The sequence below is a fragment of the Melopsittacus undulatus genome, chromosome 8 (assembly GCF_012275295.1).
Source record: "Melopsittacus undulatus isolate bMelUnd1 chromosome 8, bMelUnd1.mat.Z, whole genome shotgun sequence".
In the NCBI taxonomy this organism is placed as follows: Eukaryota; Metazoa; Chordata; class Aves; order Psittaciformes; family Psittaculidae; genus Melopsittacus; species Melopsittacus undulatus.
This window is the reverse complement of record NC_047534.1, coordinates 56,555,543-56,568,716: the sequence shown is the minus strand read 5'-3', so window position 1 is coordinate 56,568,716 and position 13,174 is coordinate 56,555,543. Positions and strand designations below refer to the sequence as shown.

At 46.1% G+C, this 13,174-nt stretch overlaps 1 protein-coding gene across 5 annotated transcripts in view; it reads left to right on the top strand.

The window, feature by feature from the left end:
- The window catches only part of FN1 (fibronectin 1), a 54,269-nt gene extending 41,095 nt beyond the window's left edge, over positions 1-13,174 (top strand). For 2 of the 5 annotated variants that reach the window (XM_034065513.1, XM_034065510.1), the window contains 14 exons: positions 271-540; positions 2,394-2,581; positions 3,665-3,752; positions 3,929-4,105; positions 4,207-4,296; positions 4,512-4,691; positions 5,234-5,323; positions 6,081-6,547; positions 7,066-7,204; positions 8,650-8,814; positions 10,071-10,196; positions 10,794-10,900; positions 11,177-11,287; positions 11,655-12,503. In XM_034065513.1, the coding sequence (XP_033921404.1) occupies positions 271-540; positions 2,394-2,581; positions 3,665-3,752; positions 3,929-4,105; positions 4,207-4,296; positions 4,512-4,691; positions 5,234-5,323; positions 6,081-6,547; positions 7,066-7,204; positions 8,650-8,814; positions 10,071-10,196; positions 10,794-10,900; positions 11,177-11,287; positions 11,655-11,729 (2,273 nt within the window). In that variant the 3' untranslated portion in view covers positions 11,730-12,503. Of the gene's footprint in view, positions 1-270; positions 541-2,393; positions 2,582-3,664; positions 3,753-3,928; positions 4,106-4,206; positions 4,297-4,511; positions 4,692-5,233; positions 5,324-6,080; positions 6,548-7,065; positions 7,205-8,649; positions 8,815-10,070; positions 10,197-10,793; positions 10,901-11,176; positions 11,288-11,654; positions 12,504-12,544 lie in introns of those variants that run through there. The other 3 variants (XM_034065514.1, XM_034065512.1, XM_034065511.1) reach the window with 2 other exon arrangements.

Here is a 13,174-nt window from a genome sequence, read left to right as displayed (position 1 = left end):
GTGGCCTGGCTGCTTTGAAAGTATTAATGCAAGTGCTTTTTGTTTAACCAAGGCCAAGGTATCCTTCCTGCTGCCTGGCACCTGCAGGCTCTCAGCTTCACTCAGCACAGTGTAAGCATGTGTGCAAGGTGCAGCACAGAGGAGAATCAAGTCCCCCCACTCCCGCGCAAAACCAAAAACTGCTTTGCATGTAATAGAAGTGCTTTTTATTTGCCTCACCCACAATCTGCTTTTTATCACATAACCTCTTCCCGTTAATTTGCCTAACAGACATTGACCGCCCTAAAGGACTAACATTCACTGAGGTGGATGTTGATTCCATCAAAATTGCTTGGGAAAGCCCGCAGGGGCAAGTCACCAGGTACAGGGTGACCTACTCAAGCCCTGAGGATGGAATCCATGAGCTATTGCCGGCCCCAGGTGGCGAAGAAGACACTGCTGAGCTGCATGGCCTCAGGCCAGGTTCTGAGTACACTATCAATATCGTTGCCATATACGATGACATGGAGAGCCTGCCCCTCACTGGGACCCAGTCCACAGGTACACCTTTAACTACACCACCCAGTAGGCCATGGCAGCAGTGGCTTCTGCCTTGTTGGGTAAAGTGTGCTTCCATGTGTAACTCTGTGCCGGGGAAGGCCCAGGGGCAGCTGAGGGGATGTGATTGCTCTTGAGAGATGGCTTAGTTGGTGCTGGAGAGCTGGCTGCCAGCAAATTCAGCCCACATGCACATTAGGGAAGCTAGGGAACGCAGGAAAGATTGGCAGGATTGAATGAGCAGATTCTAGAGGAAGGAAGAATGTCACTTCATAGCCTTCTCTTGGTCCTCAAGTGGATCAGTAATGTCCGGTCCCTACTCACAGAGCCTAATTCATGGTGAACCACCCTCTCACAATGCTCTGGTCTTTAGGATGTGAGGCACCTGCAAGCAGAAGCAGTTACCAATAACAAAAAGATCAGGGCAGCTTTCATTCCCCAGGGTCCTCACTGTTGGATGGAGTCAAAGATGAGCATGAAGGGCTAGGAGACTGCCTAACCCTTGGGTCTCACCGAGATCCTTCACTGGCACTGCCCTAAGGACTACAGCCCCTGTGCATGCCCGTGCCTCTGCTCACATCACTTCCACAAGGAAAGGACATACTCCAATCAGGAGAGCCCCTTATGTGCCAGTCTCATCCAACTCCTTGTAGAATACATTTCAAATTCCTTTGTCAAAAAGGAAAAGGAAGCTGATAAAATTATTTCCAGCAAAATGGAATGCATGGCAGATCTTCCAACATTACCAGACATGTCTTTATGGCAAAGGTAGTACCTCTGTAATAAAGGTCTTCTGCTCATTTGTGGTTGAAAAGCTAGCACTCTAATTCCAGGGGTGTAATGAAGACAGTGATTCCTAGTGTACAGATTGTTATGCTAAACTGAAGCTAAGTGCTATAATGATTAAAACAGCTGACTGACTACCTGCCAGAAATGCATATATAGTCATTTTTAAACCCCACTCTCTGGTTTTCCCTTTGTGGGCTCTTCAAAAGCTTATTTGAAGTCATTCAAGACTTTCCATTGACTCTCTTGAGCTTTAGACTGAGCTTTGAGCAAAGCAACAAGGAAGAATTACCTTATATTTCCACTCTATAAAATTAGAGAACTTCACAGCAGCATGCTAATAGTGGGCATTATGGTAACAGTGTATATTTCCCTTGTTTACAGCCCAGGGATTACCAACAGTAAGGCAAGAAACTGTTTCAATGGATGCTCCTGTTTATGTAAACATTTGTTTTCAAAGACATCAATCAGATGCGTTCGCTCATGAACAGGCTCTTGTGTGATGAGCCTTATGGCCACCATAGCTCTGCTTTTCCATTGCCTTGCTCTCTGTGTAGTAATTTACACTTGTGTAAGTGGCTGTAAAATGCTTCCCCTCTGCATTTGCAGTATTTTTATATTCTCTTTGCAATTCCTGAGCCTGCTTCCTACTTACTTTTGTAAATCATCCATCCTATGTTAGAAATGAACAGAAACAGGCAAGTGAAGCAGGACTTGACTATTGGCTGTGTGATGAAAAGCAGAATTAAAGCAGACTAGCCTACTGCAGATTTAAGCACCTCCCAAAGCCTTCAACTTATATCACAGCAAGTGTTGTTACTCAGCTAACTTCAGGGCTGAAGCATCAAGATCATATTATTTCTGCTGAAAAGTATTACTGTAGATTTGAGCACCTCTTCCTGAATTCCTTGTCCCCTTGCAGGGAGCTTTATGGCTGTGTCTGCAGGAGACACACCACTTTTCTGCCCCTCTGTTTCGAGCCTGAACCTGTCTCGAGTTTAGGACAAAATCTTGTTTTGTCCAAGATGGTTTTCTTTAAACTAACCATGTGCCAATATGGATTTTTGCAGCAATTCCACCTCCAACAAACCTGAAGTTTACTCAGGTGACTCCCACCAGTCTTACTGTCAACTGGAATGCACCAAACGTTCGCCTCACTGGCTACCGAGTCAGAGTGAACCCCAAAGAAAAGACTGGTCCTATGAAAGAAATCAACCTTTCTCCAGACAGCACATCTGCTGTCGTGTCTGGATTAATGGTAACTCTTTTCTCTGTGTAGCACAGACCATGTTGTGGGAAGATGTTAGGAAAACCTGTAGCAATTTCAAATTCCTGGGTCAGGAGCCTGAGCTGGAGTAGGTCACTCCAGCTCCTAAGGGTCTGATTGAGTTTGAAGCTGATGGCTAATCAGACTTTAACTATGTATTACCATAGCTTTTAAAAGGCAAGGAGTTGGCCTGCTGAATCTGCATTATTTTCCCTTCCTCATTGAGCACAGACAGACTGGATGCCTTAATCAAATGGAAATTATCAGGTTCCCAATCAACAGTAACCCAGTAAAATACTTTTACTCATCTTTCACAAAGAGGTAAGATAAGCTGATCTAATGCAGAGGTTTTCAAGCTGTGATACAGGAGCTCTGGCAGTCTTTTGCCTATTTTTAAGACATCTGTAAAATATAAGTACAAAATGCAAGTCTTTTGTGAGTAGGTTTAAATTTGCTGTAGAGCCATCTTCTCCACTGGAAACATTTCACAAGTTCCTGAACTGGGAAAAGCTGAAAATCGCTGCTTTTATGGTTCCTGCTATCTTAAAAAGCTGCTGATCTGGTTTTAAGGAGTTTTATGAATCATTTTCAAAAATGAGCCTTAAAAAACATTCTTCTTTAAGTGGACTCCTGGTCTGATGCAGACAAGGATGAAAGACCACGCTGTAACTTCCACCATTCTCTTTGCAGCAAGAACAGCTTATCATAGCAAATGGCATCCATTAACCCCAGGATAAACAGGAGGTGAAGTAGGTTTTTCCAGAGAATCAGCTTTGAAGCACTGATTCCAAAATGAGAGATGACAAATAAGCTTCTTCCAGGATTTTGTCTGCTCCTGTGTGTGCATATGTGCACTACTGGCGTTATCAACAAGGCCCATATCTACTCTTTTGTTACAGCTGGAAATAATTAGAATTATCCCATCAATCCTTCACTGATTACAGTTATTTTAAGGTTTCACACTTCAGTGACTGGTCATTGAGAAATGTGACTTTGCCAAACGCTGAGTGAGGGCAGGAGTATTTCCCTCTGTGCTAGCTCCTTCTGATAACATGGTGTAACTGTCCATTCTAGGTAGCAACCAAGTATGAAGTGAGTGTGTATGCCCTGAAGGACTCTCTGACCAGCCGACCAGCCCAAGGGGTGGTCACCACTCTTGAAAGTAAGTAGTGATCCTTTCACAAATGACCAGTTGATACTGTGCTGGGTGCAGAGGCTGAGATCCTACTGTGTCAGAAGTAGGGCTCTATACAAAGCTCCAGCAAAGGCTTTCACACTTAGCTGGTGAGATTCAGAGTCCCCAGTGTACTGACAGGAGACCTTTTCCTTCTGGTGCAGATGTTAGTCCCCCTCGCAGGGCTCGTGTGACAGATGCCACTGAGACAACCATCACCATAACCTGGAGAACCAAGACTGAGACCATCACTGGCTTCCAAATTGATGCTGTCCCAGCGAGTGGGCAGAATCCCATTCAAAGGACCATCAGCCCTGATGTTAGGACATATACTATTACTGGTGAGTAGCTTCTGCAGGTACAGGTGCTTCCAGGGTCATATCAGGAGGTACACCGAGTTCTTCCTCAGATAACTAACATTTATGTTTCAACTTCATTTTAGGCTTACAGCCTGGCACTGACTACAAGATCTACCTTTACACTCTGAATGAGAACGCACGCAGTTCCCCAGTAGTGATTGATGCCTCCACTGGTAAGGATCTTGTCTGACTTTTCTGCTTATGTTAGCACACTGTAATCACATATGTTTAGTTGGTTTTCTATATCTGACCCCATATAATACTTTCTGCAACTTTTACCAATAGATTTTACTCCCGAGTTTGAGAAGGGTGTCAAGAAGACGAAGTTCAGGTGAAGAATATGCTTGTCTTTACTGTGTTTGACTTGTGTCCCTTTGTTTTCACCTAGCTATTGATGCTCCTTCTAACCTGCGCTTCCTTACAACCACAAGCAACTCCCTCCTGGCTACCTGGCAGCCTCCAAGAGCCAAGATCACAGGCTACATCATCAGATACGAGAAACCTGGCTCACCAGTCAAAGAGGTTCTGCCTCGCCCTCGGCCTGGCACTACTGAGGCTACTATTACTGGTACCTGTCTCTGTCTTGTGTGGGAGCTCTTCACCTGGAATGCTTAAAGTTGAAGGGAGAGGGGGGAGGCCTGATCATAAAATGTGTTGGCGCTCAGCTAAGAGAAAGACAAAATTTTGCCCCTTCATTGTGGTTTCTAATGACAGACAGTGGTTTTACTTGTCCTACTAACATGATACACTTAACTGAGCAGATCAGCCATCAGGTTAGAACAGTTCACAGGTGTTTGTTCCCACTGTCACTGCAACTATTGTCCATTCAAGAAAAAAGCCCTTGACACTGGCACCCCATCAGTCACATGTTGTGAAGATTCATTATGCTTTGTCTGCAGCATCCATGATCCCAGCTGACATGGTCAGATCTGAAACTTGCTCTTAGGAGCAGGAGATTGGACTCTTTGTACTCTCCTGAAAACCTCAGATCCAAAATACCCGTACTGTAGCCATACCCACCTCCCTTTGTACCCTAGATCCCACATATAATCATAAAAGAAAAGCAGCTCGTAAATTTCAGATTGCTTTATGTCCTTCCTCCTTCCCTAGGTTTGGAACCAGGAACTGAATACATCATCTACATCATTGCTGTGAAGAACAATCAAAAGAGTGAACCACTGGTTGGCAGGAAAAGAACAGGTAAAACAAAGCTCTGGAATGCTGTGTGCCAACAGGAGATGATGTCTTCCGCTTGCGGAATGTAATCTCAGGGCTGAAATAATAATGTTATCTAAAATATCCTGTTCACACCATTCAGCCACACTTTTTTATGAGTCAAATAGGCTTTGTAGGGAAGTTTTCCTTTCTAGAATGCAGGAGGTAAGATTCTGAAGTTCCATTAATCACATTTAGCTGTGTTTGAACCCCAAGAACAAAACAACATGCTTAGTGCTTGATTCCTGCCTGGTTACCTAACTGATAATTGAATTAGGATTAACAAACACATTACTATGCAGCACATGGTGGCCTCAAGGGCAGGATACTTTAATTTGTTCCCCATTGCATTTCTCTTACTGTAAAACCTCCACAATGCAAGTGTAGTTTCTTACTACACACTTTAAACAGGTAACCTGTGGATATGTCTTGTAATCATTTCTTCTTAATTTCAGCAGTGGTGGCTTCTTTGGGTAGCAGTGTTCAAAACTGTTGCTCAGCTGTATAAAAACTTTATACCAACACACTTCTTATGCCTATGTATTAAGGATATACATGTATATAAATATACCTACAGATAGAAATTTCCTTCACAATCACAGCGAGGTCACACGAAGTGTGTTGCATTTTGGGATGATTGCTAATTGCTGATGCTTGGAGCAGTGTACAGCCTCCATTCTAGCTGTTTAATTTATCATTGTTAATGCTTTGCTCTGTGGCTTCTCACCTTCTTTTTGGCTAGATGAGCTTCCCACATTGATTACCAGACCTCACCCCAACCAACCTGACATTCTGGATGTACCTTCCATCGACGAGGTCACCCCTTACCTCACCAACAATAGGTATGACAATGGAAATGGCATCCAACTCCCAGGCACCTCTGGGCACCCACAGACAATAGGACACCAAGGCCAACAAGTCTTCTTTGAGGAACATGGCTACAGACGGCCTGTACCCACTACAGCAACACCCTTTAGGCCGGGGTCAAGGCGGCAACCACCAAATGTAGATGAAGCAATTGAAATCCCTGGGTACCAAGTGCCCATCATAGTTGAACCTTCGTACCCCCACTCCCGTGTGCCCCGACGCAATGATACCACAGGACAAGAAGCTCTTTCTCAAACAACCATCTCTTGGAGGCCATTGCTGGAGAGTTCTGAATACATCATCTCATGTCAGCCAGTCAGCCAGGACGAGGATACCCTGCAGGTAACTGAACTGTCCTGGCATAGGAATAGTGTTGGCCTCACTTGTGGTACCAGGCATCTCTTGACAGTCCAGTCCCTTTGCTGTGTTAAGGCAGTGGCAGTGAGAGTTAGCTTCAAGAGTCTTTTTAACATGTAACTGAAACAAGGAAGGATAAATACCTCCCTCCTCTCTATGGTGAAGGCTACAGGATAAAACTGCTAAACCAGAAAGCCTTTGGAATGCTGTCAGCATCCCCACAGGGAAAGGGACAGTCAGGGAGGTGGTTGGGGGTTTCAAAGACAGATGCTTGCTTCCCCAAAGACTCTTTTAGCCCTTCTCCTTTGTCTCCCTTGGTTTCTGTTTCCCTTAAATGGTGGTAATAACATATACCTTATAAAGCACAGTCCAGAGGAAATCTTAACTTCGTATGGGCTCCATCATATGCAGAGCATAGGAGTCAACCTAAACACCTATGTCTTTTCTACTTACCTAAGGAGTAGTCACTCTTTCTGCTGACTTGGCATTGCCTCTTGTTTCAGTTCAGGGTTCCGGGCACTTCCTCCAGTGCTACACTCATGGGTCTTACAAGAGGGGCCACCTACAACATCATAGTGGAAGCCCTGAAAGATCACCGGAGACAAAAGGTGCTGGAGGAGGTGGTCACAGTGGGCAATACTGGTAAGCAAAAGCCTTATGGAGTCCCAATGAACCTGTGCTGCCCTTCCTCATTTCCCTTACTCAAGGCAACCTACCTGGTGCCCAGGGTTGGGAACAGTTCGGAAAGGAAGTTTCTCCTGACAAAGGAGAGGTCATAGCAGGACATCAGGACAAGTGATTTGTGGGTTCCACTGGTTTTGGATAACTGACCCAAACTGACTGTATGACTAGAGCTATTCTGATCTGCTGTCTAATCATGAAAAATGTGCTTTGAGGCACCATACACTCCTCCTCTAGGATCAGTGCCAAGGAGAAAGGATCTGGTGTTTGCTGCTTGCAGAGGAGGTCAGGGATCATGCTGGTGTTGCACATTCCTGCCCAGTAGCAAAGGTCTGCTGTCCAAATATCACATCCTGCTTACGGGAAGGTGCTGGTGGCCAGCTTAACTGCTCCATCAGTCACTTGCCACTGCTGCTGTGTTAGCTATCCAGCAGCACCACTAGCCCATTGGGAAGGTCTGGCAGCAGGGCAGGCTGCCTGCTGAGATGCTGATCAAGCACAAACAGGCAGCACTTAGAAGCCATCTGACCAACCACAAAGTACTTGTGGTCTGAGACAGCACTTGCCATAGATGGAAAGCCCACAGCCCACACACACCCTGTGGGACCTGGGCTTTGCTTTTAGCAGCACAGGGGTCTAGCCTGGTCTGGTCTGGTCTACAAGTGGCTCTCCCTCCAGATCCTCCTGTGTGCATTTTGAGGTCAAAAAGAAGAGGACGGGATGGGTGAAGAGGAAATGAAGAGTTAAGGATTTATTTGTCCATCCATTATGCTGCTCCATGCAGCCTCCCTGGGAAATCAGTCTGTTTCTCCCCTTCCAGCACCCCAGTTGCCTTATGTCTGTCACAGACTGAACCGTGAGCATTAGCCTCAACCTTGATCATCACACACCGAGCTGTTGGTGTGAAAACCCCACCTTTCAATCAAGGCACATACCTAAGGTGTAAATCAGTCCGTCCTGGTTTCCACCTTGGTCTGGTCTCCTCCTCCCGTCCCCCTGCCATGAGCTGGAATCTGAAGTGCCTCAAAAATGTGCACATGCAGCTCCCAAGCTCCTGTTGTTCCCCAGCATCTCACAGCATGCTCCTCTCAAAACCAGGCTAAGTCAGGTTGTTGCTCTGCAGCAGCAAATGCAGAAACTCACACGTGCTTAAAACTTGGCAAATCAAAATGAAAACAGTCTCTGTGTCAGCTTTTTGTATCATTCAACCACTCTGACACACGCAAATGGGAAAGACATCCCAGGGAGTCTGGGCTGCTGGCAGAACCATCGACATGCCCATGGGGGAGCTCCATTACTGCCAGGATATTATAAGGAGAAAAAAGCCACATGTATTCAGTGACAATCATTCTTTCAGTAGTTCCTATTGCTGTGTGTGATGCCTGTTTCCTCTCTTTCCTTTCCAGTGTCTGAAGGACTAAACCAGCCAGCTGACGACACCTGCTTTGATACTTACACTGGCTCCTTCTATTCCATTGGCGAGGAATGGGAGCGGTTATCTGAAACTGGCTTTAAGCTCTGGTGCCAGTGTTTGGGCTTTGGCAGTGGCCATTTCAGATGCGACTCTTCTAGTGAGTAGCTTGCTTTTGACCATCCCTGTCTCCAAGCTCCCCGAGCACTAATGACATGTTTGATGGAGCCAGTCTGATCCAAACATGATGCAGATGGGTGCAGGCTCTGAAGTTTTAAACCAAAGCAGCGTTTTGCATCACGAGAAGTGATGGAAAACTGCAGTTGCTCCTGAGCTGTGCAGCTTAGCTAGTAGTGCCACTCACTGCCTCAGCAATGTGCAATGCTGTATTCATACATAAGGACTTGTTCACCAAAGGGAACAAGTCACATCTAGGTAATGGGTAAGAGTCAGACAGGCAAGAGGCCTAAGTGCCAGTGAAGAAGATGGCTGTGAGTATTAGATTATGGTTGAATCTGCATGTCCTAAGTATACACATGGTTGTCATGGGCCAGACAGAACTTGTGTGGATTTCAGTGGGTATTACAGCAAGTCCCCAGGCTGTTTTACAAAGCAAAAGCAACTTGTGGAACCAGCTGTGTCCCTGGCATGGCAGGAGGGTTGGACCAGATGATCTCCAGAGGTCCCTTCCAATCCTGATGATATGGTGATCTTCTCAGCAGCTCTTTGAAGCTCTGCTAAGCTCTGCAGGCACCATCTCTGCTGTGGCACTAAGATTTATTTTGGCAGGACTGGGTTTTACCTGAAATAATCTCAGACTTCATGGAAGGGGATGGAAGAAAAGCCTGTGACCGAGTGGTTTAACACAACACATACCCAGCTAATTTAAACTGTAGAGTAAGCTCAGCATAGAGGATATTTCTGCAGTTTGCATGGCCTCAGAAGAGTGACCAGGGAAGACTTTTGTTTTCCAGGATTCATATTTATAACTCATTGTTTCATACACATGGTCTACCCATTGTTTTGCAGTCTCAGTTTTACCAAGTATTTGCTCAAAACCAGCATCTGAAATATTTCTCCCTCCCTTCTTTCTCCATGTCTATTAAATTCCCTTTCCTTTTTCTTCCTCTCCTGTTATCCAACACTCCTTTCCCTGTCCCAAGTCTTTGTCACATCCTACTTACTCTTAAGAGCCTCCAGCCATTTCCTAGAGCTGTCACAGCCTTCAGCAGTTGAAAGCTGCAGGAGCTGAACCCATTTCCAGCAGGAACTCACTTTGTCCTTGGCACTTGGATAAGCTGAAAAGATCCTTTCTCCTGCCTCTCTGTTGGTTGCTGAGACACTGCCAAGGTGCTCTGCTATGGGTTGCCTCAATGTGTGAGATAACTGCTTCTGTTGTTTCTTTACCTTCTTCAGAATGGTGCCATGATAATGGTGTGAACTACAAGATTGGGGAGAAGTGGGACCGGCAGGGAGAGAATGGCCAGATGATGAGCTGCACTTGCCTTGGAAATGGGAAAGGAGAATTCAAGTGTGAACCTCGTAAGTCCCCTTCTGATGTTAATCTGAGCTCCCATTCAGGAAAGCTCAGCTTCTCAGGACCCTTCCCATTAACTTTTAGTCCTGCCATGGGCTGAGGCAGAGTATCAGGGTGTCTGATCCAGGTGTCGGAGGCTGAATCTGTGACAGACTGAATCTATTCTCACAAGGGCTGAAGGTGTAAAAGTCACATTGGCAAGCTTGACAAGAAGAAAACTCTCTGTTGTTAGCTAAGGTCACAGCACACTCAGCATCTGGCTGCCTATGGCAATGGAGCTACACAAGAGGGACATGTCACTGCACCGAGGGGTGTAGATTTCCCTAATCAGTAACACAGAACTTTCCTGCAGGGCTTGTCACCTGAATGTCCTCTGACTTCACACTCTCAATTAAACTGTATTGCTCTTGTCAGGCAAATACCCTCATGCTCTAATTTGAAGTGTCTGGAGAGCTATAAAAATGACTGATGTTCTCCCTACCAGTCAGTGAGCATCCTTTCAGACAGGAGCCAGAAGCTCCTGTTCTGAGCACCAACCTGCTCTGAGACTGCTTGGAGCCAAGGCTAAGCCATGCAGCTGAGCTCTGCCCATTCCTCCACAGATGAGACCACGTGCTATGATGATGGGAAGATGTACCAAGTTGGAGAGCAGTGGCAGAAGGAGTACTTTGGGGCCATCTGTTCCTGCACTTGTTATGGAGGACAGCAGGTAAGCAGGAGGGATGTGGCATGCTGAACAATGGGGTGAAGAGGCTGTACTGAGGGCAGTCCTAAGACTGCTGGGTTTCAGGTCAGATTGTGCCCAATGCTTGGCCAAAACAGGCCTTTATAAGAGGAAAACTGACTAGCAGGAGAGCTTAAATCTTGCATCAGGGCCTGTGCAAGGTAAAACAGGGAGCAGCCTCTGTGGTGTTGGTGTGAATGCTGGCAGCTCCTCGGCTGCCTGTCTCAGTGTGGTCTGACCAGTGTCCATGTGTTTCCCCAGGGCTGGCGCTGTGACAACTGCCGCAGACCCAGCGTGGAAGTGGCCCCCGAGGGCTCTGCTGGGCACACCTACACACAGTTTACACAGAGATACCACCAGGCCACAAACACCGTGAGTACACCTTCCTTCTCTGTGTGGGGTGTGTACAGGGCTTGAGGGTGAGAGTAGTGCTCTGCTTGGTCACAAGTGCATGGTCCAGCCCCTGATCCAGCAAACTCACTGAGCTTACCCTTCCACACGTGGTGTTGGGTGCACACTCACATCAGTAGGACTTAGTTCTGGGGTATTCCTGCATGCTCTGGCTGAGGTGGTGGTGCATGTAGTGATTTCCTAGTCTCCACTCGCTGCTCTAAACCAGCTTGTGTGCTTTGAGCTGAGGAAGCCTAAGCGCTGGCAGCAATCCTCAGCCCAAACCACAGCACGGAAGTGTCCGTCCTTACAGGACAGAGCACTAACTGATTTCCTTCCCTCCTGACAGAACGTCAACTGCCCCATTGAGTGTTTCATGCCCTTAGATGTACAGGCAGACACACAACATCCGCGGGGAAAGTAACATCCAGCAAGACCTCTTGCGGCAATGGCAACAGACAAACCAAAGCCTAAATCCCTGTCTGCCAGGATTACCACCAAACTGGAGTGATGCTAAAGCAAAACTGCAGCTTTGGAGAATGGCCAAATGCTCCGGAGCCATTGTCCCAGCTTAAGCTCAACTCACAGCTTCTCCAAGCGCCACTCTTGGAGTGTTTCAGACTTTTCTCATGATTGATAGCAATTGTCTTGGTTTTGCTCAAAGTGTTGAATACCAGTCAGTATTTTCAAATTTAAAAGGAATAAAAGGGGGGGAGATGCTAAATCACCAATTAGGGGGGGATCAAAAGATGAAGGGGAAGGGGAGGGTGTAGAAATTCAAGGGTCCCGTGCTATGCAAAGAACATTTGAGTCCAACATCACTGAAGCTTAGAGATAGGAAAGTCCACCAAACACTTCTGCTTTCACATAAGCGTGCAGCCAGCAATAAGATAGGAACAGCAAATCCAGTCACTGTGATATTTAAAATATGCACAGTCCTCATTCTTTCTCCATGATCCTAGTATTTTTCTAGCTGTATCTTTGTATCTCATACTGTTATTTATCAGTTTTGTTCCCCTGACCTTCAAGTGTTTTTATATGGGAATGAAATGTATTGAAGACACTTAGTATGCAGTTGACAAAGAGGAATTTGGTGTAATTATGATCAGTGATTATTTTTATACTGTAAGTGCCAAAGCTTTACTACTGTGGAAAAGAATAAAAAACAACTCTTTTAATAAAAGATTTACAAACCAGGCATGCAGTTTAAGCACCTCTCTTTGCTACCATGGGCTCTAGGATGAAGATTATTATTCTGAGCTGGAGTAAGATTGCCTTGAAACAAGATGGAGCAAACATCTCAGTGAAGGATGGAGTAAACCTCAAGAGAATACTTATAGAGCAGTTTGCTAATTGCAGACTTCCAGCTGCACCCCCTGCCCCAGTAGAGCCACTGTATGTATGTATGTATGTATGTATATATGCCATGCTGCTGGAGGCAGGGCCTTGCTTGCTTTGTGGGAACAGGTGAGGAAGGGAAAGGGGAAAGGAAGTATTCCCTGCTTTGAACAGGAACAGAGGTAGCAATGGCCTTCAGTCCAGCCAGACACTTCAATATCTATCTTCAGCTATGCTTTGGGTGAGGTTGAGTTGCTGAAATGAACAAGGCCATCCACACCTGTAAAGGCAGAAATGGTCAAAGACTCACTGTCCATGGGCCAAACGACTCCCACCCAGGTCCAAATTGATCCTGGGTCTCTGAGACCCTGCTCCATGCCTTGCCCCAGAGGAGGCCACAGTTCACCCCTCTCTGCAATGGAGCACCTGAAGGGTTTGCCTTCCTTCAACTCTCAGGTATTCCATCTCCATTTGACCACAAGGAATTCAAATGCCCATATCCAGAACTGAGGCTGTTGGAGCAGTGAGCAT